Consider the following 18,042-nt stretch of genomic DNA (forward strand, 5'->3'; position numbering starts at 1 on the left):
ATTGCAAATGGTAATAGAGAGATTAGAGATATTGTATTTAAAAAATAAGATAGCATGCTCTGAAAATGTTCCATTCTAAGAATAAAAAAAAAAACTCTTGGAAATTAAATAACAAAATTATTTTATCTGCACCTATATACACACAGATGAAAACACATTTGGAGGAATCTTCCAGAACCAAGACAGAAGTCAAAACCACAAGATAAAATAAAATGTTTAACTTTTAATTGGACTTCCAGAAAGAGGGGAAAAAACAAACAAATGGGCATAAATTGTAGAAAAACTATACAGAAGTTGAAAGGAGGTAGGAGACATACTAAAATAACTAAAATCTCTAGGGCAGGTTGAATTAAAACTCATATGTGCACACACCCATACTCTTAAACATAAGGTTGTAGAGTTTTATAACACAAACAGTAAAGACAGCCCAACTGGTGTGGCTCAGTGGTTTAATTCCAGGTCAGGGCATATGCCTCAGTTGCAGGCTCAATCCCAGTAGGGAGCATGTAAGAGGAAGTCAATCAATGATTCTCTCTCCCATTGTTGATGTTACTATCCCTCTCTTCCTCTCTGAAATAAATTATATATATATACTAGAGGCCTGATTCACAAAAATTGTGCATGGGTAGGGTCTTTAACCCTGACCAGTGATCAGAGCCAATCTGTGGGGTGACCAGCAAGGCAATCAGAGGGGCCGCCATTGGCACCTGCCTTGGCTGGCCTGGGGCCTATGGACTGGGGCAGCTCTTACATTAAGCATCTGCCCCTCGTGGTCAGTGCACATCATAGTGACTGGCCATTCCAGTGGTTGTTCTGCTGTTTGGTTGATGTGCATATTAGGCTTTTATTATATGTGCATATTAGGCTTTTATTATATTAAAAGGTTATTATAAACATACATACATACACATACATACATACATATATACATATATACACACACACGTGTGTGTATATATATACACACACATATATATATATAATAAAAATGTACAGAGAGAAAAATATCAATTGCAAAGGAATAAGAATCAGACAGCAGTAACAACCGATGTTAAATGACAGTGAATTAGTCTCTAAATTCAAGAAAAGTAATTTTTAATCTAAAATTTTATGACCAAACAAATACCAATCAATAGTAAGAGCAAACTGAAGTTATTTCAGATATATAATTACTTAGAAAATTTGCACATTAATCAACTTTCAAAGGTGATTGTTTAAGGATTTACCCTGAAACAAATAAAAAAAATGGAAACTAACAAAGAATAATAAGTGTGACATTAGAAACTGGAATTATTCAGTAGTCCAGTGAAACATCAGTGGAACCAAGAATTTCTTAAAGAAGAATGAGATGAAAGATATAAGAACAAGAAACTGAAACATGATAAAAGTATTTAGAAAAAGAGATGTTTTTTTTTTGTTCTCCCAATGAGAAAAAATGTCACATAATCTAGGAAAACAAAACTATAAAAAGCTTATTGTATAAGCAATGAAGTAAGTATAATGTTGTATGATTTTGACTATTTGATGGATGGTTGGATAGGGGAATCTATTTAACCTTGATTCTAGGAATACTCAAAAGAGAACAGAGGTTCTGGGAGCTTGGCACTGTAACAAAGGAAGTGATATTGCATCTGCAGAAAGCATTATTTTTACAGTTGTAATGTATATGCCAAGTGAGGAGTTAAGAGATAGTGTTAAAATGTGATAGAGCATGATGTAAAGGTGCAAATATACTATTTAAAGTTACAAATTCAGTCAGTAGAGAGATTCAATTTAAAATGGCAATATAACTATAAAAAATTAAAAGGTTATACAAATGAGCTAAACTTTCTCTTTAAAAAAAAAAAATTTATTGATTTTTTACAGAGAGGAAGGGAGAGATATAGAGAGCTAGAAATGTCGATGAGAGAGAAACATCAACCAGCTGCCTCTTGCACACCCTCTACTGAGGATGTACCCGCAACCGAGGTACATGCCCTTGACCGGAATCGAACCCAGGACCTTTCAGTCCACAGGCCGACGCTCTACCACTGAGCCAAACCGGTTTCGGCTAAATGAGTTAAACTTTAATCTAGCACAACAGAAAAATCAACAACAGATAATGCTAATCATAGTAATATAAATGTACTCATTCATAGAGAATTGCAAGAAATTTCCAAGTGAATAGCAGAAAAAAAGGTTTTTTTCAGTTAGAGGACTGTTGTTCATTACAAGTTTTCAAATATTATTTGACAGCCACACTGCATATAAAGCACTTTAATAATTTAATCTCAGAATATTCTACATACCCAACAAATATTAAGGACCAAAACTGAATATTTTTTCTAAAAAAATAAATAATGTTCTAGGTTTGAAGAAGACAGCTTACCTTAGAAAGAGGGAATGATATAGGAAATATTAGCAATCAACTCACCTAAGCAAAAGTCACTGAGGTCAGCAAAAGAGCATTTAAGTACAGAGTCTTCTTTATCCTCCTCAGGGTTAACTGAAAAGAGAAAGAAGGAGGGAGGGAAGGAGGGAGGAAGGGAGAGAGAGAGAGAGAGAGAGAAACACAGTAACAATTTTAATAAATGATCACAGTGACTGATATCTGATGATAGCCAAACATAAATATTTTTAGTTAAAAATTAGGTACATCTGTACTATATTTTATAATACATTTATCCTCTGGACAATTAGCCATTTTTCTTATTGGACATGGATTTTAAGAAAACCATTTGTTAATAGATAGTGATTTCACAATATTGTTGGAAAGACAGTATTGGTATTTGCAGGTTATCCAAAGGAAGCAACAACCCAAAGAAATTATAAGAAAATATAATCTAATAAGACACAAGCCTTTTAGAAAGGGATGGGAAAATAAAAATACTAGGACACCCTACCTACTGAAGACATGGTAGCCGGGTTGTATTTTGACTCCTGTCTCCTATGAAAATAATGGTGTGCCTCAGACTGGCAGATCTACTAGTATGTGTAGAAAGTGCCTAAGGGCAGCCATAAAGCCTGTTTAATGTGGCATCTGGCGGATGTTTCCCTATATTCCAGCCCTTCTATTATGTAGGGCTTCAGTGCCAACATTTGGTTGGCAACACTTGTCCAACCACATGTTCATACAACCAAATCCTCATTGCTTATTGTCAATATTATTTAAAGTCTTTGGTCTTTTTAGGAAATTAAATTCATTATTGATGACATTACTCAATTTCTGTTTTCTGTTGATAAATTTTCACCAGGAATGGAAATGAGCCAATAATTCAGGGTTGTCTTCCCCTGCAAACAGCAAGGACTAGGTCTAGGTTTGCATGGGGTTGGGGACCTTCGGGCAAGACAGAATTGAAAACACATCTGGCTAACAAAAGCCTTCCCTCTAACTGGCACAGGGTACTGTTCTTCCCAGGCCAGCCTCCTCCTAAAGAGCTTTTTAAATACTAGTGAAATGGATGAAAATATGAAAGAAGAGTGGTTTGGGGTGGGGGAAAATAACATAATCTTTACAATTTGAACAAGAAAACAGAACTCACCTTGCTCTGCTTTGTCAACGGAGACTGAGGTCACAGAAGTGGGAACCTGGGGTTCACTCTCAATGGACTGGAAGAGTGAGGTGGACTGGCTCAGGCTCTTTGAGTAGGCAAAGCTCTGGGCCAGGCAAGGCAGGGACCTCCGAGATGGTTTTAAGGGAGTTTCTTTTGCAATCTCACTCTTGCTTACATTCATACCTAAAAATCCAAGGAGGTGCATGTTAGCAACAAGAAATAACCGGAAGAGGTCAACAAGTAATTTTAATTCTTGTGAAGGCTGCTTCTGGAAAGGACTGTGAAATAACACCATTTAGGAATGAGAATGAATTGAATTAGTTTGGTTTTTATTTTGCCAGGCAAAATGTTTAGAGATATTTGTCAAATAATTTTGAGAAATAAATGGTTCCTCATTCAGTTTAGCTTTTCACCATGTTTTAAAATTCTGTATTAAAAGAAAAGAATGTTTAAGTTCATTGAGGGAATTATGAGAACAATAATTTGGATTGTCTTTAGATAAATCTAACTGTTTAGATTTTCAAGTAGAAAAATAAATAAAACCTAATTCATAAACATTCATATTACTATTAATACTAGGAGCCCTTCTTTCTATACCCTACCTAGCCTCCTTTAAACACATGCATGTATACACATTAATGGTGATTAATGGTGATGGCAAAGCTGGAGTTAGCATGGTGTAGTGCAAAAACTGGCCAGCAAGTAGAGGTCAAGAGAGAGCAATCCTGTGCTCAGTGTGACAGTCCCTCCCCTCATGCAGAGAGAGCTGATTTGCTAGAAGAATGCCACTCCACAGGACTCTGACTCCATAAGGAGAAGCCAATTAACTGTATGCTACAGCAAAGAAAGCTAACCTCAGATAGGACATGAAACAAAATGGTTAGGAAATTTGCTTATTAAAGGTCATGAATCTAGCAACTGACAGAACTGCATGTTAAAGGTACAGCACTGGATTCCAAAGCCTATGAACTTTAAAAAAAAAAAAAAAAAACTCCATGGCTCCTCATGAACCCCAGTCTCAAATGGTTTATTACTATTGTTTGGATTAGTATAAATAGCACACAAATTTTAAGCAGAGTGCTCTGAAAGTAGAAATCACAGAGCTAAAGCAAACCTCGGAGCCTCTGATAATTAATTCTATATCTGCAAACTTGGTGAACTGTGGGATAGATATATTTGATGAAAAAGGAACATGTGCTTTTTGGCAATGTCTACCCACCACCTAACAAACTGTATCTCTCCTATTTTAAACTGCCCTATAAAATAACATATATGAATAATAATCTGCTATGAGTTAACAAGGTGTATAACTGAGTTATACAAAATGAAAATCAATATCTTAATATTATTCATTCAGTTTTACTTTACTTATCATATTTAATAATTTCAAACAATTTTTGAGTTCTTTCTCTGAGCCAGGCCTTAACTCAGTGTTGGGAATAAAATGGTGCGCACTCAGAAGAAAAACAGGTACATAAAAGCAGATCTTCGTATTAAAAACCATTAAAATAATATGCATAGACCATTACAAAATCATCTAAGAGGTACTTCTAATCCAAATGGTGGTACCAGTGTAGTCTTATTAGTGAAGGTCATCTGAACCTATTCTTTTGGGCATATTTCATCTCCTGAGTTTTTATTATTTATAATTATTGGGTTTAATACATTTTCTTCAAAGGAATGTATACACAGGAAGAAATTCTGTAGAAAATTCTTCATAAACACAAAAATACTAAAATATTTGTCAAATGAACACAAAGGAAATTGAGAACATAATGTTGAAGACAAAATCTCATTAATGCAAATACAGTTTTCTCATCTTCTGAACTATTGTTTCCAAAGATATTATACTGATCATGAAAGTTAGATATTCTGTGTATAAAAGAGTACAAAGTTTCTTTTTCAAGTTTCCCATCAAATGTCATCACATTCTGCTTGGCATAACAAGCAATTCTGTTCTTTGCTTGGCATGATTAACATTAACTTCCCCAGAGGAAATTCAGCCTTTTTTCTTCTATATTCCAAAGTTCCATTTCTCTTCTTATATCGATTTACATGGTACCTTTAAATAATAGTTGATAACTACCCATTTAAAGCTAATAACTAGAAAGCAGACAATGATAACATTAGGATGGATAAGCATATTCAGCTCTTGAGTTCAAAGATAAACCTGTAGAACTGGCAGGAAATGTGTCATTTCCTATATTTAGAACGGACTTTTCTAAAGAACAATTAGTACCACTTCCAACTGTTCTAAGAGCACTTCACAAATGCTCCCAAGTTTTTTAAAAGAATATAATAAAATGATGATTTCACTTGGTTATACAAAAAGATCCATATATGTGTGTGTGTGTGTGTGTGTGTGTGTATGCATTATATATATATATATATATATATATATATATATATATATATTCTAAAAAAGCATTTGCATAAGACATCAGAAGAGAAAAGATTGCTATTCATGATACTGTATATAGAGAACTCTAAATATTTTATCAAAATTTTCTAGAACTGATAAATGAATTCAGTTATGTAGCAGGATACAAAATAAATACCCAGAAATAAGTTGCATTTCTGTATATCAATTATAAACTATCATAAATATAAACTAATAGCACAATCCCCAATTACAAATGCTTAAAAAACAGCCTTGGAATAAATTTAACAAAGGATGCGAAAGATCTGTACTAAAAAAAAAAAAAATTAACTCACTGAAGAAAGAAACTAAAGAAGATACAAATGATATTAATTCTTCCTGTCTATAAATAGGGTATTTATTTCCAATTGGTTAAAAGATACATACTACCCAAAGCAATCTATAGATTCAATTCAATGCCTCTCAAGATACCAATTGTACTTCAGTCTTTATGCAGCTAAGGTTCAGGAATATGGAGAAGGGATGTGCATAAATAAATTAGACTAGACAAAAAATATAAATTTGGAAGGCATTGGGGGAGCCAGAGGAAAACTTAGCTCTAGTAACTAAGTTCCCTGAATCTCTGGACCCTGACTTTTTATTTACTAGAAAACACATTGGTCCTTTAGGAATGCAAACAGGCATATCAAAGGTAAGGTTTGGTAAACAGGAAAAGATTAGGGGAAATGCCTGCAGCTGTTCTGCAATAGGTAATAATATGCAAATTATCAGTCCTGCTGAAGCCCCAAGGTCCAGCAGCCTTCTGAAGAACTTCTTACATAATTATGACCTGCTGGAATTTGCCTCCAGTACAATGGTGTATTTTACAGATCTTGGAAAAATATTCCAAAATTTTATATGAAGTATAAAAGACTCCAAATAGCCACCTCAATCTTGAGAAAGAAGAACAAAATTAGAGGAATCAAGCTTTCTGGTATCAAAATATACTACAAGGCCTATTAATCAAAACAGCATTATTTTTGCATTAAAAATACAACAACAATAGGCATAAAGATCAATGGAACAGAATATAAAGCCCAGAAAAAAAGTCCATACCTTCATGGTCAATTAATATTTGACAAAGGAGACAAGAACATACAATGGAGTAAAATTAGTCTATTCAATAAATGGTGTGAGGGAAATTGGAGAGATACATTGAAAAAATGAAACTAGATCACTTTCTCATACCATACACAAGAATAAACTAAAAATGGATTAAAGTCTTAATGTAGACTCAAAATCATAAACATTCTAGAAGAAAATATAGGCAGTAAAATCTTGGACATTTCTCATAGCAATATTTTTTCTAATATATCTCCTCAGATGAGGGAAACAAAAGACAATTACAGCACCTATGTGCTTAGAGGAATATAGCCACTGCCAAACCACAGACTGGCATGGAGAGAGCCAGGGAAATAAAGTACCCCAACTTCTCTTTTGTCAAATTCTGGTCTGCTGTTGCTGTCACCCACTGGTTAAATTTAAACAGTGGCTAGAGGTCCTGTAAACCCCTAGTTGTTGGGGTCCAGAGATACCTGATTTGGAGGATAGACAAAGATTATCCACTACACATGAAAGATTTATAACTGCAATGGAGTTTTCAGCATAACCTTTGGGTGCAGAAAGCCACATAACACAGGTGTTTTTTTTGTTTGCTTGTTTATTTTTTTGTTTTGTTTTTTACAATTAGAGAATAAGGTTGAATGTTTTGGTCATAAACTATACGTATTCTAAGATGCTTATAAATTAACTTGTGGCCCAATGCACAAAGATTCATGCCAGAATAGGCCTTTCTTTCCCTGGCTGCTGACACTGCCTTCGCTCTGGCCAGAAGTGCCTTTCTGCCCAGAGGCCCAGAGTGGCTGACTGTGGTGCAGAACACCTGCATTGTCACCATGGTGATGACACAAGCATCCAGCTCTGGTCCTGGATGCTCTGTGACCATGTATGCAAATGAACATGGCATCTTTGTTGGGTTAATTTGCATACTCACTCCTGATTGGCTGGTGGGTGTCAGGAAGGTATGGTCAGTTAGCATGCTACTCTTTTATTAGGTAATTATGGGAAAAGTAACATGACTTTAAAATGCTTTTGAGTTTGCTTGCTATGTATATGACTGTGCAAGACAGAAAGGTACATAAAATACACTCAGCCTTTAAATAAGTAATTAGCAAAATCAAAATCTATCTCATATAATTAAAATATATTAGGATAAATAAGAAAAGCTCTAAGTTTAATGTAAGACAGAATACTGTAAGAAAGGCACAACATTATGAAGAGATTTGCAAATTAGTGAAAATACATTTTAAAAGTCCTGAAGGTGATATAAGTGACCTTATGTTTACTTTTATCTTTGTGTCCTGTTTTTTAAGTCATCAGCCCACTCCAAATAGGTTAATTTCCCTTGTTATATGTCCCCTTAGACACATGTTCTTTGCTTTAATAGGACTTACCATGTTTGCATGTATTTATTCACTAGAGGCCTGGTGCACGAAAATTGTGCACTGGAGGGGGGGGCGGTCCCTCAGCTTGGACTACATCCTCTTGCAGTCCAGGATCCTTCTGGGATGTCTGCCTGCTGGGTTAGGCCCAATTCCCAGAGGCATTGGCCTAAGTCGGCAGGTGGATATTCCTCTTGCAATCCAGGATCCCTTGCTCCTTACTGCCAACCTGCTTGCTCCTTACTGCTCAGCTCACTGCTCCATAGTGCTGTCACAGAGGTGGAAGAGGCTCTTGCCACCACCGCTTCACTCTCAGCCATAAGCTTGGCTGAGTGGTGCTGCCACTGTGGAAGCACACCTACCAGCAGGGAGCATCTCCTGTGTTGAGTGTCTGCCCCTTAGTGGTCAGAGCATATCATAGTGATTGGTCATTCTGGTCATTCTGCTGTAACTGTCACTTAGGCTTTTATCATATAGATTAGGTTGTTATTCATCATATAGTCTCTCTAGCTATAAGAGCAGTTTCCTGAGGGGCAAGGACCATACCTGTTTTGTTCACGGACACAGCTTTAGTGCCTGGCAGGAAGCCTGCACATACAGTATGCAAATAAACACTCACAAATTAAATGCAGTTGATTTTTGTTTATTGATATTGTTATAAGTGAACTTTCAAACAGTTTAGCAGTTCCAGGAACAGTCTTGTAGATTTTTTGACATTTTCTACATGAACTATCATATTGTCTTGCAAAGAAAGGTAGTATAATTTCTTACTGTTCAATTTAATACCTTTTATTTCTTTTTCTATCTTCATTTAATATTCTAGGATTTCCAGCACAATATTGAGTAGGAGTGGTGAGATCAGACAATCCTTCCTAGTTCCTGATTTTAGAGAGAACCATTCTCTCTTAATGAAGATGATGTTAGCTGTATGTAGTTTACAAATGCCCTATGTCATATGGAGAAAGTTTCTTTCTATTCTTAGGTTGCTGAAGGTTTAATCATGATGAATGTTGAATGTTTCTTTTTTCCCACCCTGAATCTACTGATATAACATGTAGTTTCCTTATCAAGTCTATTAGTGTGGTGAATTATAATAATTGATTTTTGAGTGCTAAACTAACCTTTCATTCATAGGTGATATTTGATATATTTAATTCTCACAAACAAATCTTTAATTATGATTATTTAACAGTAAGAAAATCAAAGTTAACTAACTTAAGGACATTCAGCCTCATTACTGATAAACCTATGAATTGAACTCAAGAACCGTGAGATCTCCAAGCTACGTTCTTCTTGACACATAGCACCTGTCTTTCACAGATATGCAAGAAGAAGTATTTTGATTGTCTCCAGGGCAACCAACAAGCCTTTCTCTTCCTATTGAAAAGGGAAAAAAGACATTTGGGGAGGGGGGGTTCTATCTGAATCTATTCCAGTAACCTGCATTCTGATGCACACTCTTGCTAGCCGATAAGTAACTCCATTTTTATAAGTGATGTCTGTCCTGCCTTGCAGAATCTATTTCTCAGAATACTCCCACTTTACAGGGGCCATAAACCATGAACCATATACAATGCCCAGAGGGTGTTGGCAGTGCCGGCACCAGACAGGCCAAGACTCAGAGTGATCTCACTTCACCCATCCCAACTCATGGGGGGCTGCAAAGCCCGCAAAAAGTATGGAAGCCTGATCCATATTTGGGGGACAAAGAAACTACAGCTATAAAGAAAAAGCTTTGTCCATATTCATCGCTCTGCATTTAGTGACTAACTCCCCTTAGTCATAGCACTAGTGCATCTGCAATAAGGGCTACTTTCCTAAATACTTTCTGAGTGCCCAGCTGATTAATCTCCTGCACTGCCTGGCAGCTTATCTGCAAAACTCTATTCCACTTCCAAGGCAAAGAGGCTATGGTAAGCTTTTAGGAAATGGATACTTTCATTCCATTCAAGCAGAGCCCAGTTCAGTGGAGCCGATGCTTTCACCTAGGATTTTTTAGGCCAAGGCCCTAGTTAGATAAAACCAAAACAACAAAATGCTGTTATTTTGCCAGAATGTTTTCTTCTCTACATTTCTTTCCTCATGAAAGAAATAGTTAAGATTTGAAAATAAATCTCCTGGGTCTCAGCTAAATCTTTGTTTCAACAAAATAAATTTCTTACAAATCTTCAGGAATTCTATGCTCACAGTATTTGACTAGCTCAGCAGCATTATTGGAGCTTATCTACTGAAGAGACATAAGATCATTCAAATAACGCCTAAGGGATAACAAAAAAGTTTTTACCAGTATACACATCTATAGATATTTTTATATAAGAAAAATAGTTTGAATAATCTTATCAAGAATATTATTAGAGTATCTAGAGCAAAAGCATCTGTTACATAAAATGGAAATCAATAAGAAAACAATTGCTAACCTACATAAAATCAATGCTGAGCACTTCAATCATTATATATGAGAATAATTCATTTAATTCAGGCAAAGTGTAATGTCAAAAACCTCCAGGGAGTTTCATCGCCTCCTAATTTTCTTTTAAAAGCTACCTGATTATAAATGTTCTAATCTTGTCATCATAGAATGAATAATGTATTCAAAATTGACAGATTGACATTGTAGAAAAGAATGATTTCAAAGTCACTCATGTTGTGCAGAGATTTAACATCCAGTTCAAAGATAAAGAAAAAGAGAACATGTGCCTTTATTTCACTGTTTCCCAAGGAATCATTAGTTCTTGGTAGTTTTTCTTCCGAAGTGCCACACAAAGGAACAAAAAATGCCCTAGAATTTTCTTTTCTATTCCTTGGAAAGAAAATGAGCTGGTGGATAAAGAAGTGCCACTTTTTGCAATGTGAACAATGAAAAGTAAAAAAATGCAAAGTTGAGCAGATTCAAAAGGAGCCCACTAGCTGTTTTGTCTCCTTCAGCAGAAACTATACTCATAACTCCTGATTCAGATATACATTTTCAGTGTCAGTTTCCTTTCTCTTTTTTTTAGCTCAAGGAATGGATTACAGGCCCTTTGCAGTCAAAGAGGCAGCACTGGTCAAACAGATGACTCTGAATTCAGGGTAGGTCACAAACCCAGTTCAGGGTATAGCAAAAGACGCTCTGAGTTTAGCATTTTCAGTTAGGGTCCATAAGGGTCCATAAGTGAGTACACACTGTTATGTAAATGAATAAGTCAAAAAGAAATATGATCTTCTAGAAATTCCGATCAGATCAAGCCTGTGGTATGTTTCCATATGCCAACTGGTACAGTAGCCTTAGAGCAATTCTAGGAATATCCAAGAAATTCTAAAGAGATTCTAAGTAAACCTGGAAATATAAAGGCCTTAACGTAGCTTATATGAATTCCAAACACACACACACACACACACACACACACACACACACACACACACATTTCTTCTCTTACACCTGCCCCAAAGAGTATTTGGTCATGATAGAGGCAGAAATAGAATATTGGGAACCAGCTAAAATTGTAAGAAATATTACTCATGCTCTGTTAATCGTGACTGTTTCATTCTAATTAAAGAAGTCACATTCTAACTTGGCTAGGAGCTCACCTGGAAATGCAGCCCATTCTTCCAATTTGGAGCTGCTTATTATCAGGGAAAGATTAACAACCTTGTTTCAGAAACCAGAATTTCCAGCCCTTTGAAGACCCCCAGCCTTTGCATACTTGCAGACCTTTGCAAATATCTCCAGCCCCCATGACCTGTTAACTGCCCATTTTGCATAACTTTTGCCTATTTCTCCATGGAATCTTTATCCTTCTACCCAATATAAGCAGCTGGAGGTGCAGAGCAGATTTTTGTGGATGACCTACTGCTCTCCCACACTGCTGGTAGCTTTAGAATAAATGCTCATAATGATTCAACTCTGTCTCTCTTTAATTTGCAGAAGTAGTGACAGGCAGCTTGGATCCAATGATTATACAGTTATAATCAGTCTGGCTCTGCCTTGTTACTTGTGGCTACTTCTTTATGACCACAAATGTGTATAGTGGGGTTAAAAGTGTGCTTTCAGAATGAAAGAAATTACTCCTCTAAATCATAAACAATTTTGCCCAAATCAAAACAAATTTGCTGGACCATAATAGTCATCAACAATTCTGAGGAAGGGTACTGCATATTATCAAGAAGAAAAAAAAAATTCCAAGTCATGAGGTTACTCTAACATTAAATTTCAATTAAATTCCAAGTTCTGGACCATTTCAATTCCAATATTGTAATAGTCTATGGTTAACTTCAGTAGTTAATGTTTGTCATGCTGTTTCTAAAGAAGTCTGGAGGCCTTTATTTTAAAATTGCTTCTGCTTATTTTTGTCTCCACTTTAATCTCTTTTCAAATTAAACCTCTTCTACTGTAAAGCTGCCAGTAAATGTAAGAGGATTTGGGCCGGAGCCATTGTGGGTAAATTCTCTCCACCAACGCAGTCCCTTTGTTCAATTTTTAAAGGAAATAACAACAACACCAACTAAAAGATTTGAAAGGGGTATATAAGTACAGTATATGACATTAATGCTTTCTCCTAAAGTAAGAAGTTAATTTCATATTATATTTATTAAATGACATTTAAACTGGTTAAAAGAATATTTTTTCCCCTGAAAAATAGACAGCAATTATACTGAAATTGAAAATATTAAACAACTTCTAGGAATTGCATTTAAGCCACCTTCAGATGATAGTTTTCCCCAAAATACATGTCATATTTGCCTTGAAATATTTCTATCTAGGACTTAAAAAATAAACTGTATAATTTAATTATTTTCTCTAGTTAAAAAACTTGAAGAGATATCTTAAGTTCCTGTGGTAAAGGTAGTCTGGGATAATAGGATGACAATTTGCAAATACGTGTGACTCAACCAGACACAACTTCCTTTATTTCCTCTTCCTGCTTTTATGGCACCTTGGGAAACATAGTGCCAAAGCAGGACTCATCACCCATGAGTGAATATAGCTCATGGCTGCCACGGGATTGTAGGGTGAATTAAGAGTGTTCTCGCCATTCTCATTGTAAAGCACACAAGTAAAATATTCTGTTTTATGAATCTCTTTAAAAAGGACTCCTGGTGTCTGGGACAGTAGTGACTGCCTACAACATTCATTTTCAGAAATATAAGGAGATTTTTCTGAGTCCATGTATGACATTAGAGGTAAATAAGGAGCAAAGTAGACCAGGTTTTAAGTTCAGACTAAAGAGGAATGTGGTTCTGTCTGTGCTGCTGTTGGTTAATATACCCAATAGTGCAACCATAAATATCCATGCGTTTATATAATCTTTATTTATTTTGCCCTTAAAAGTAAAGTCTCTTTCTTCTGAATATTATAGCACTTAATCTGTTTAATGAATAATAGTAATTTATACGTGCATTATAATCTGTGTGAGCAAGCTATATCTCTATCACTGGACTTGGCCCTTTGAGGTCAGGGACCATAGAGGATTGTTCATTTTCTATATAGTAGCCTGCTCAGTGCTTTGCATTGTTAACAAAAACAAAAGCAAAAGCAAAAACACAAAAAACATTAAAACCTGTAAAGAAGTTTTGTGAGTTTATTTGAGCCAAACTGTAGATGTATGCCAAGAAGCAGAATCTCAATGAATCGAGATAATTCTCTGGAGAATGGAGGGTTACATCTATATTTATACATTGCAATCAAAGGAAAGGGACGTAGGTGAGTTACATGAAATTCATTGGTGATAGATTAGGGAGGTGGGATAAAGCAAAGTGAGGAAACCTCTGGGATAGGGCAAAAAGTGAAATGATGGACATGTGCTTCTCTTACAGAGATGGATACAGGATACTCTAACGTAATTAACAGTTGACAATTAACTTGATAACAATAACAATGAGGGAATGCCCAGGTGTCATTTGTTGTGCCTTGAAGGGTCCGGGGTACAAAAGGAAGTTATAAGTTAACCAGACATCTCACAGACATGTTATCTTAGAGGCAAAAAGGCAGAAAGGCAAAGGGGCTCAGTAAAGAAGATCTAAGCTGATCTTTGTCATGGAAAATATCAGCCTAGGACATGATTACCCACTATAACTATAACCTGTTTGTTGTTAAATATTTAATTTTCAAACCATCTTTTGTGGTCATTTTAGGTCTCTGAGTTTGCAAGACTGCCATGCAGGCCTCTCCTGTGCTTGTCAGGTTAGCATGTGGCTCCTTTCCTCCACAGAATTTATGCAGATTTCAGTACCCCAAGGGCCAGTCACACCCTTAAAATATAGCTTCACAGGCCTGAGCCAGTTTTGCTCAATGTATGGTGTTCACAGAAATAGTTGAACTGATCCTGATGTTCCAATCTAGATTTGTATTTCTTTTTTATTTTTAAAAATATATTTTATTGATTTTTCACAGAGAGGAAGAGAGAGGGATAGAGAATTAGAAACATCGATGAGAGAGAATCATCGATGAACTGCCTCTTGCACACCCCCCACTGGTGATGTGCCCGCAACCAAGGTACATGCCCTTGACTGGAATGAAACCCGGGACCTTTCAGTCTGCAGGCTCGATGCTCTATCTACTGAGCCAAACCAATTTAGGCAGATTTGTATTTCTTTAAATCCCATGAGATCTTCACAATAACTTTCATCTATGTAATTTTTTTAAAAAATTTAAATGACAATTTAAGGAAATATTTGTTTTTGAGATTATATTAACAGATATATACATAATTTATTTCATTGATTTTCCAATTAAAACACTTCCAATTTTCAGCATCAATCACTTATTTTGGGAAGTGTCCACTTTACTCATTATTTTGAAAAATTACTTGATAAAGCCTGTCTATTGCCTTTTTTGCATCTAAGATAATAAGCCTTTGGAATGTCAGAGAAATCCATTTTTAACAGACTCTCAGAGTACACCCATAGCACCAAAGCACCAGACCACAGAACACCTCATTGTTATCTTTTACCCCAAATACCATCTCTATATATTATAAATGTTAAGTATTATCTATTCTATACCCACCAATGTATTATCTATTCTATACCCACCAATGTATTATCTATTCTATACCCACTCTTTATCCAATCTCAGAAATTTCCTGATTTGCTTTCTTCCGCCTCCCTAATCTACCACCAGTGGATTTCATGTAATCCCCCTTACATAGTAACTGGACAATCAATGAATCCATACTGCCTGTCACTACTTGAGCCAATTAAACAGAGACAGGGTCGAACCATACATGAGCATTTATTCCAATACTGCCAGCAGTATAGGAGAGCAGCGGCTCTGCCCCCCAACCCCACCATAATCCAACTGTTTATATTGGGTAGATGGACAAAGATTACATGGGAAACTAGACAAATGGTATGCCAAATGGGCAGTTTCTAGGTAAAGCAGCCTGGATATTGTAAAGGCTTATGGATATGCAAAAGGCTGGGGGTCTGGTTTCTTCAACAAAGTTGCTAATCTTTCCATGATAATAGGCAGCTCCTGGATGGAGAGGATGGGATGCATTTTGAGGAGGGCTTTCAAGTCCCACATGCAACTCCCAGTCTGTTAGAATTGTGCCTTCATTAATTAGAATAAAACTTGTTTAACAAAACATGAATTAGAACAAACGTGTTTAACAGAGCATGGTTATTATTTCTTACAATTCTAGCTGGTCCCCAATATTCCATTTCTGCCCCTATCTACTTCTCCTTGTTTGATTGTAATGTACATTCAGTAAGCTGCAAAACTGCCATTCTTGAGCATTTTCACAATCTGTTGAGATTTTGCTTCCCTGCAATTGTTGTCAATTTGGCTCAAATAAACTCATAAAAAAAATCTCTCCAGGTTTGGACATTTTTTATGTTGACAATATATTTGAAACTCTCAAATATATATATATATATATATATATATATATATATATATATATATATATATATATATACACACATATACATCTTTGGTCAAGGTCCATATATTATGCAACATAAGTATGCTAACATTTGTTATAAGTGATTTTTATTTCAAAATGATTTTTTTCAGAATTGTTTTGCATTTTCAGAACACCAAAAATAAATTAGAGTGTTTTTCAGAATAATCTCTTCCTTTTGCATGCTGTCATTTTTTTTCATGCCCTGTACACATGGACTTGCCTTATGTCTGTGCTGGGTTACATGATCAGTTGAGTGCTTCCTTAGAATTAAGATTTGATTATGAAAGTGCCCCAGTAACCCACTGTAAGCTCATAACCAGTAAAAAGCAGAAATTATTTCTCCTGATGATCTTGAATATTAAAGTTTCTTTAACTGCTGGGTTAATGCCCCGGATTAAGAGCACAAATGCAAAATAATATCTGCTTTGCAGAATTAACTATTTGGAGAAACATAGAACTCACCACAAGGGTGTCACTGTGGCATTAAGTACAAAGTAACAAAGATGAGGAAGTTATTCAACCTCTACGTGGTTAGCAGAATTGTATGCATTTTTTTCAGCCTTCCTAAATCATGAGTTTGGCCTTTGCAGACTACAGGAAGTAAATAATTTAAACCCAGAAGCCATATAACATATCTCAGATTCCAGGAAGGCAATTGATACCATGAAGAGGAGAAACACAAAAGAAGAGACTAGGAAAATGTCTCATTTCCAGTATTAAGGGCAAATAACATGTATCAGGTAAACCCATTAAGAATAGGGGTCAAATTTTTGGTGATGGAAGATTTGACTCTGGGTGGTGGGCACACAATGCAATATACAGATGATATATCCTATAATTGTACACATGAAACCTATATAATCTGACTAACCAATGTCATCCCAATTACATATATATGATGTGCTTGGGTTATAAGGACAGGAGAGAAAGGGGAAGGACTGACTGAATCCATTCAAAGGTCAACAAAAGTAGAGGGCTCCATTCAAAAATGAATGAGACCAAAAGGAAATAACCTTGTTGAGAGTTTGATATCACTAGAAAATCTCCTAAGCACTTTACATCTACTTCATTTAAATACAATAATCACTCTGAACACTATTTTTTATCTCATTTGCAAACGAAGAACCAAAGATCCCCGAGGAAACAATTTTGCCTAAAATTAAAACTGCTAGTAAATGGTGAAGCCTGTAATTGAGCTCCATTTGCATCTGCATCCTGGGCTCCAGCATTAAGTGCCTCTCAGGAAGACAAAAGAAAATGCAGGTGCTCAGGGTGGCTGTAGCACTTGGAGAGGAGAGAACTTGGTGGAAGGATGCAGATAATTAGGGGGTGAAAGTCATGCTGTGGAGTTTCACTTGTGTGTTTGATGGGAGATAACTGAAGCCTCTTAAATGAAGGGGGTGTTGCTTTAGAAAGGTTATTCTGGTGAGGGTGCTCTGTCATTCAAAGCACCCTCATGGAAGGTCCTGTTTGCAAAGGCAAATGACCCTAGAAGTAATATCTATCGTTTGAAGACTTTAGTGCAAAAAGACTCATTGTAGCTCACAGAAAGAAACTGGTGGATGGAAGGTGAGACTGGGCTCCAGAGGAGAGCATAGAATGTGACTGGACACAGTTTCTTCTCTACAGATTTTGAATTCTTCCAGGTAACTGTCTGGATTGGAGAAACCTGAGCTGGAGTAATGTACACATACCATATATTCTCAACTCTATGACTTAGCCTTTACCAGTCCCTCTGCCTAGAATGGCCTATCTCCCTTCTG

General features: G+C 36.0%; 1 protein-coding gene across 1 annotated transcript in view; it reads right to left on the minus strand.

The window, feature by feature from the left end:
• ANO3 (anoctamin 3) overlaps positions 1–18,042 on the minus strand; it is a 190,083-nt gene that overhangs the window by 142,417 nt on the left and 29,624 nt on the right. The window contains exons 2-3 of the mRNA XM_036427099.2: positions 3,522–3,716; positions 2,414–2,485 (exon numbers count right to left, since the gene is read on the minus strand). Of these exons, the coding sequence (XP_036282992.1) occupies positions 2,414–2,485; positions 3,522–3,716 (267 nt within the window). The remainder of the gene's footprint in view (positions 1–2,413; positions 2,486–3,521; positions 3,717–18,042) is intronic.

The sequence above is a fragment of the Pipistrellus kuhlii genome, unplaced genomic scaffold (assembly GCF_014108245.1).
Source record: "Pipistrellus kuhlii isolate mPipKuh1 unplaced genomic scaffold, mPipKuh1.p scaffold_m20_p_9, whole genome shotgun sequence".
NCBI lineage: Eukaryota > Metazoa > Chordata > Mammalia > Chiroptera > Vespertilionidae > Pipistrellus > Pipistrellus kuhlii.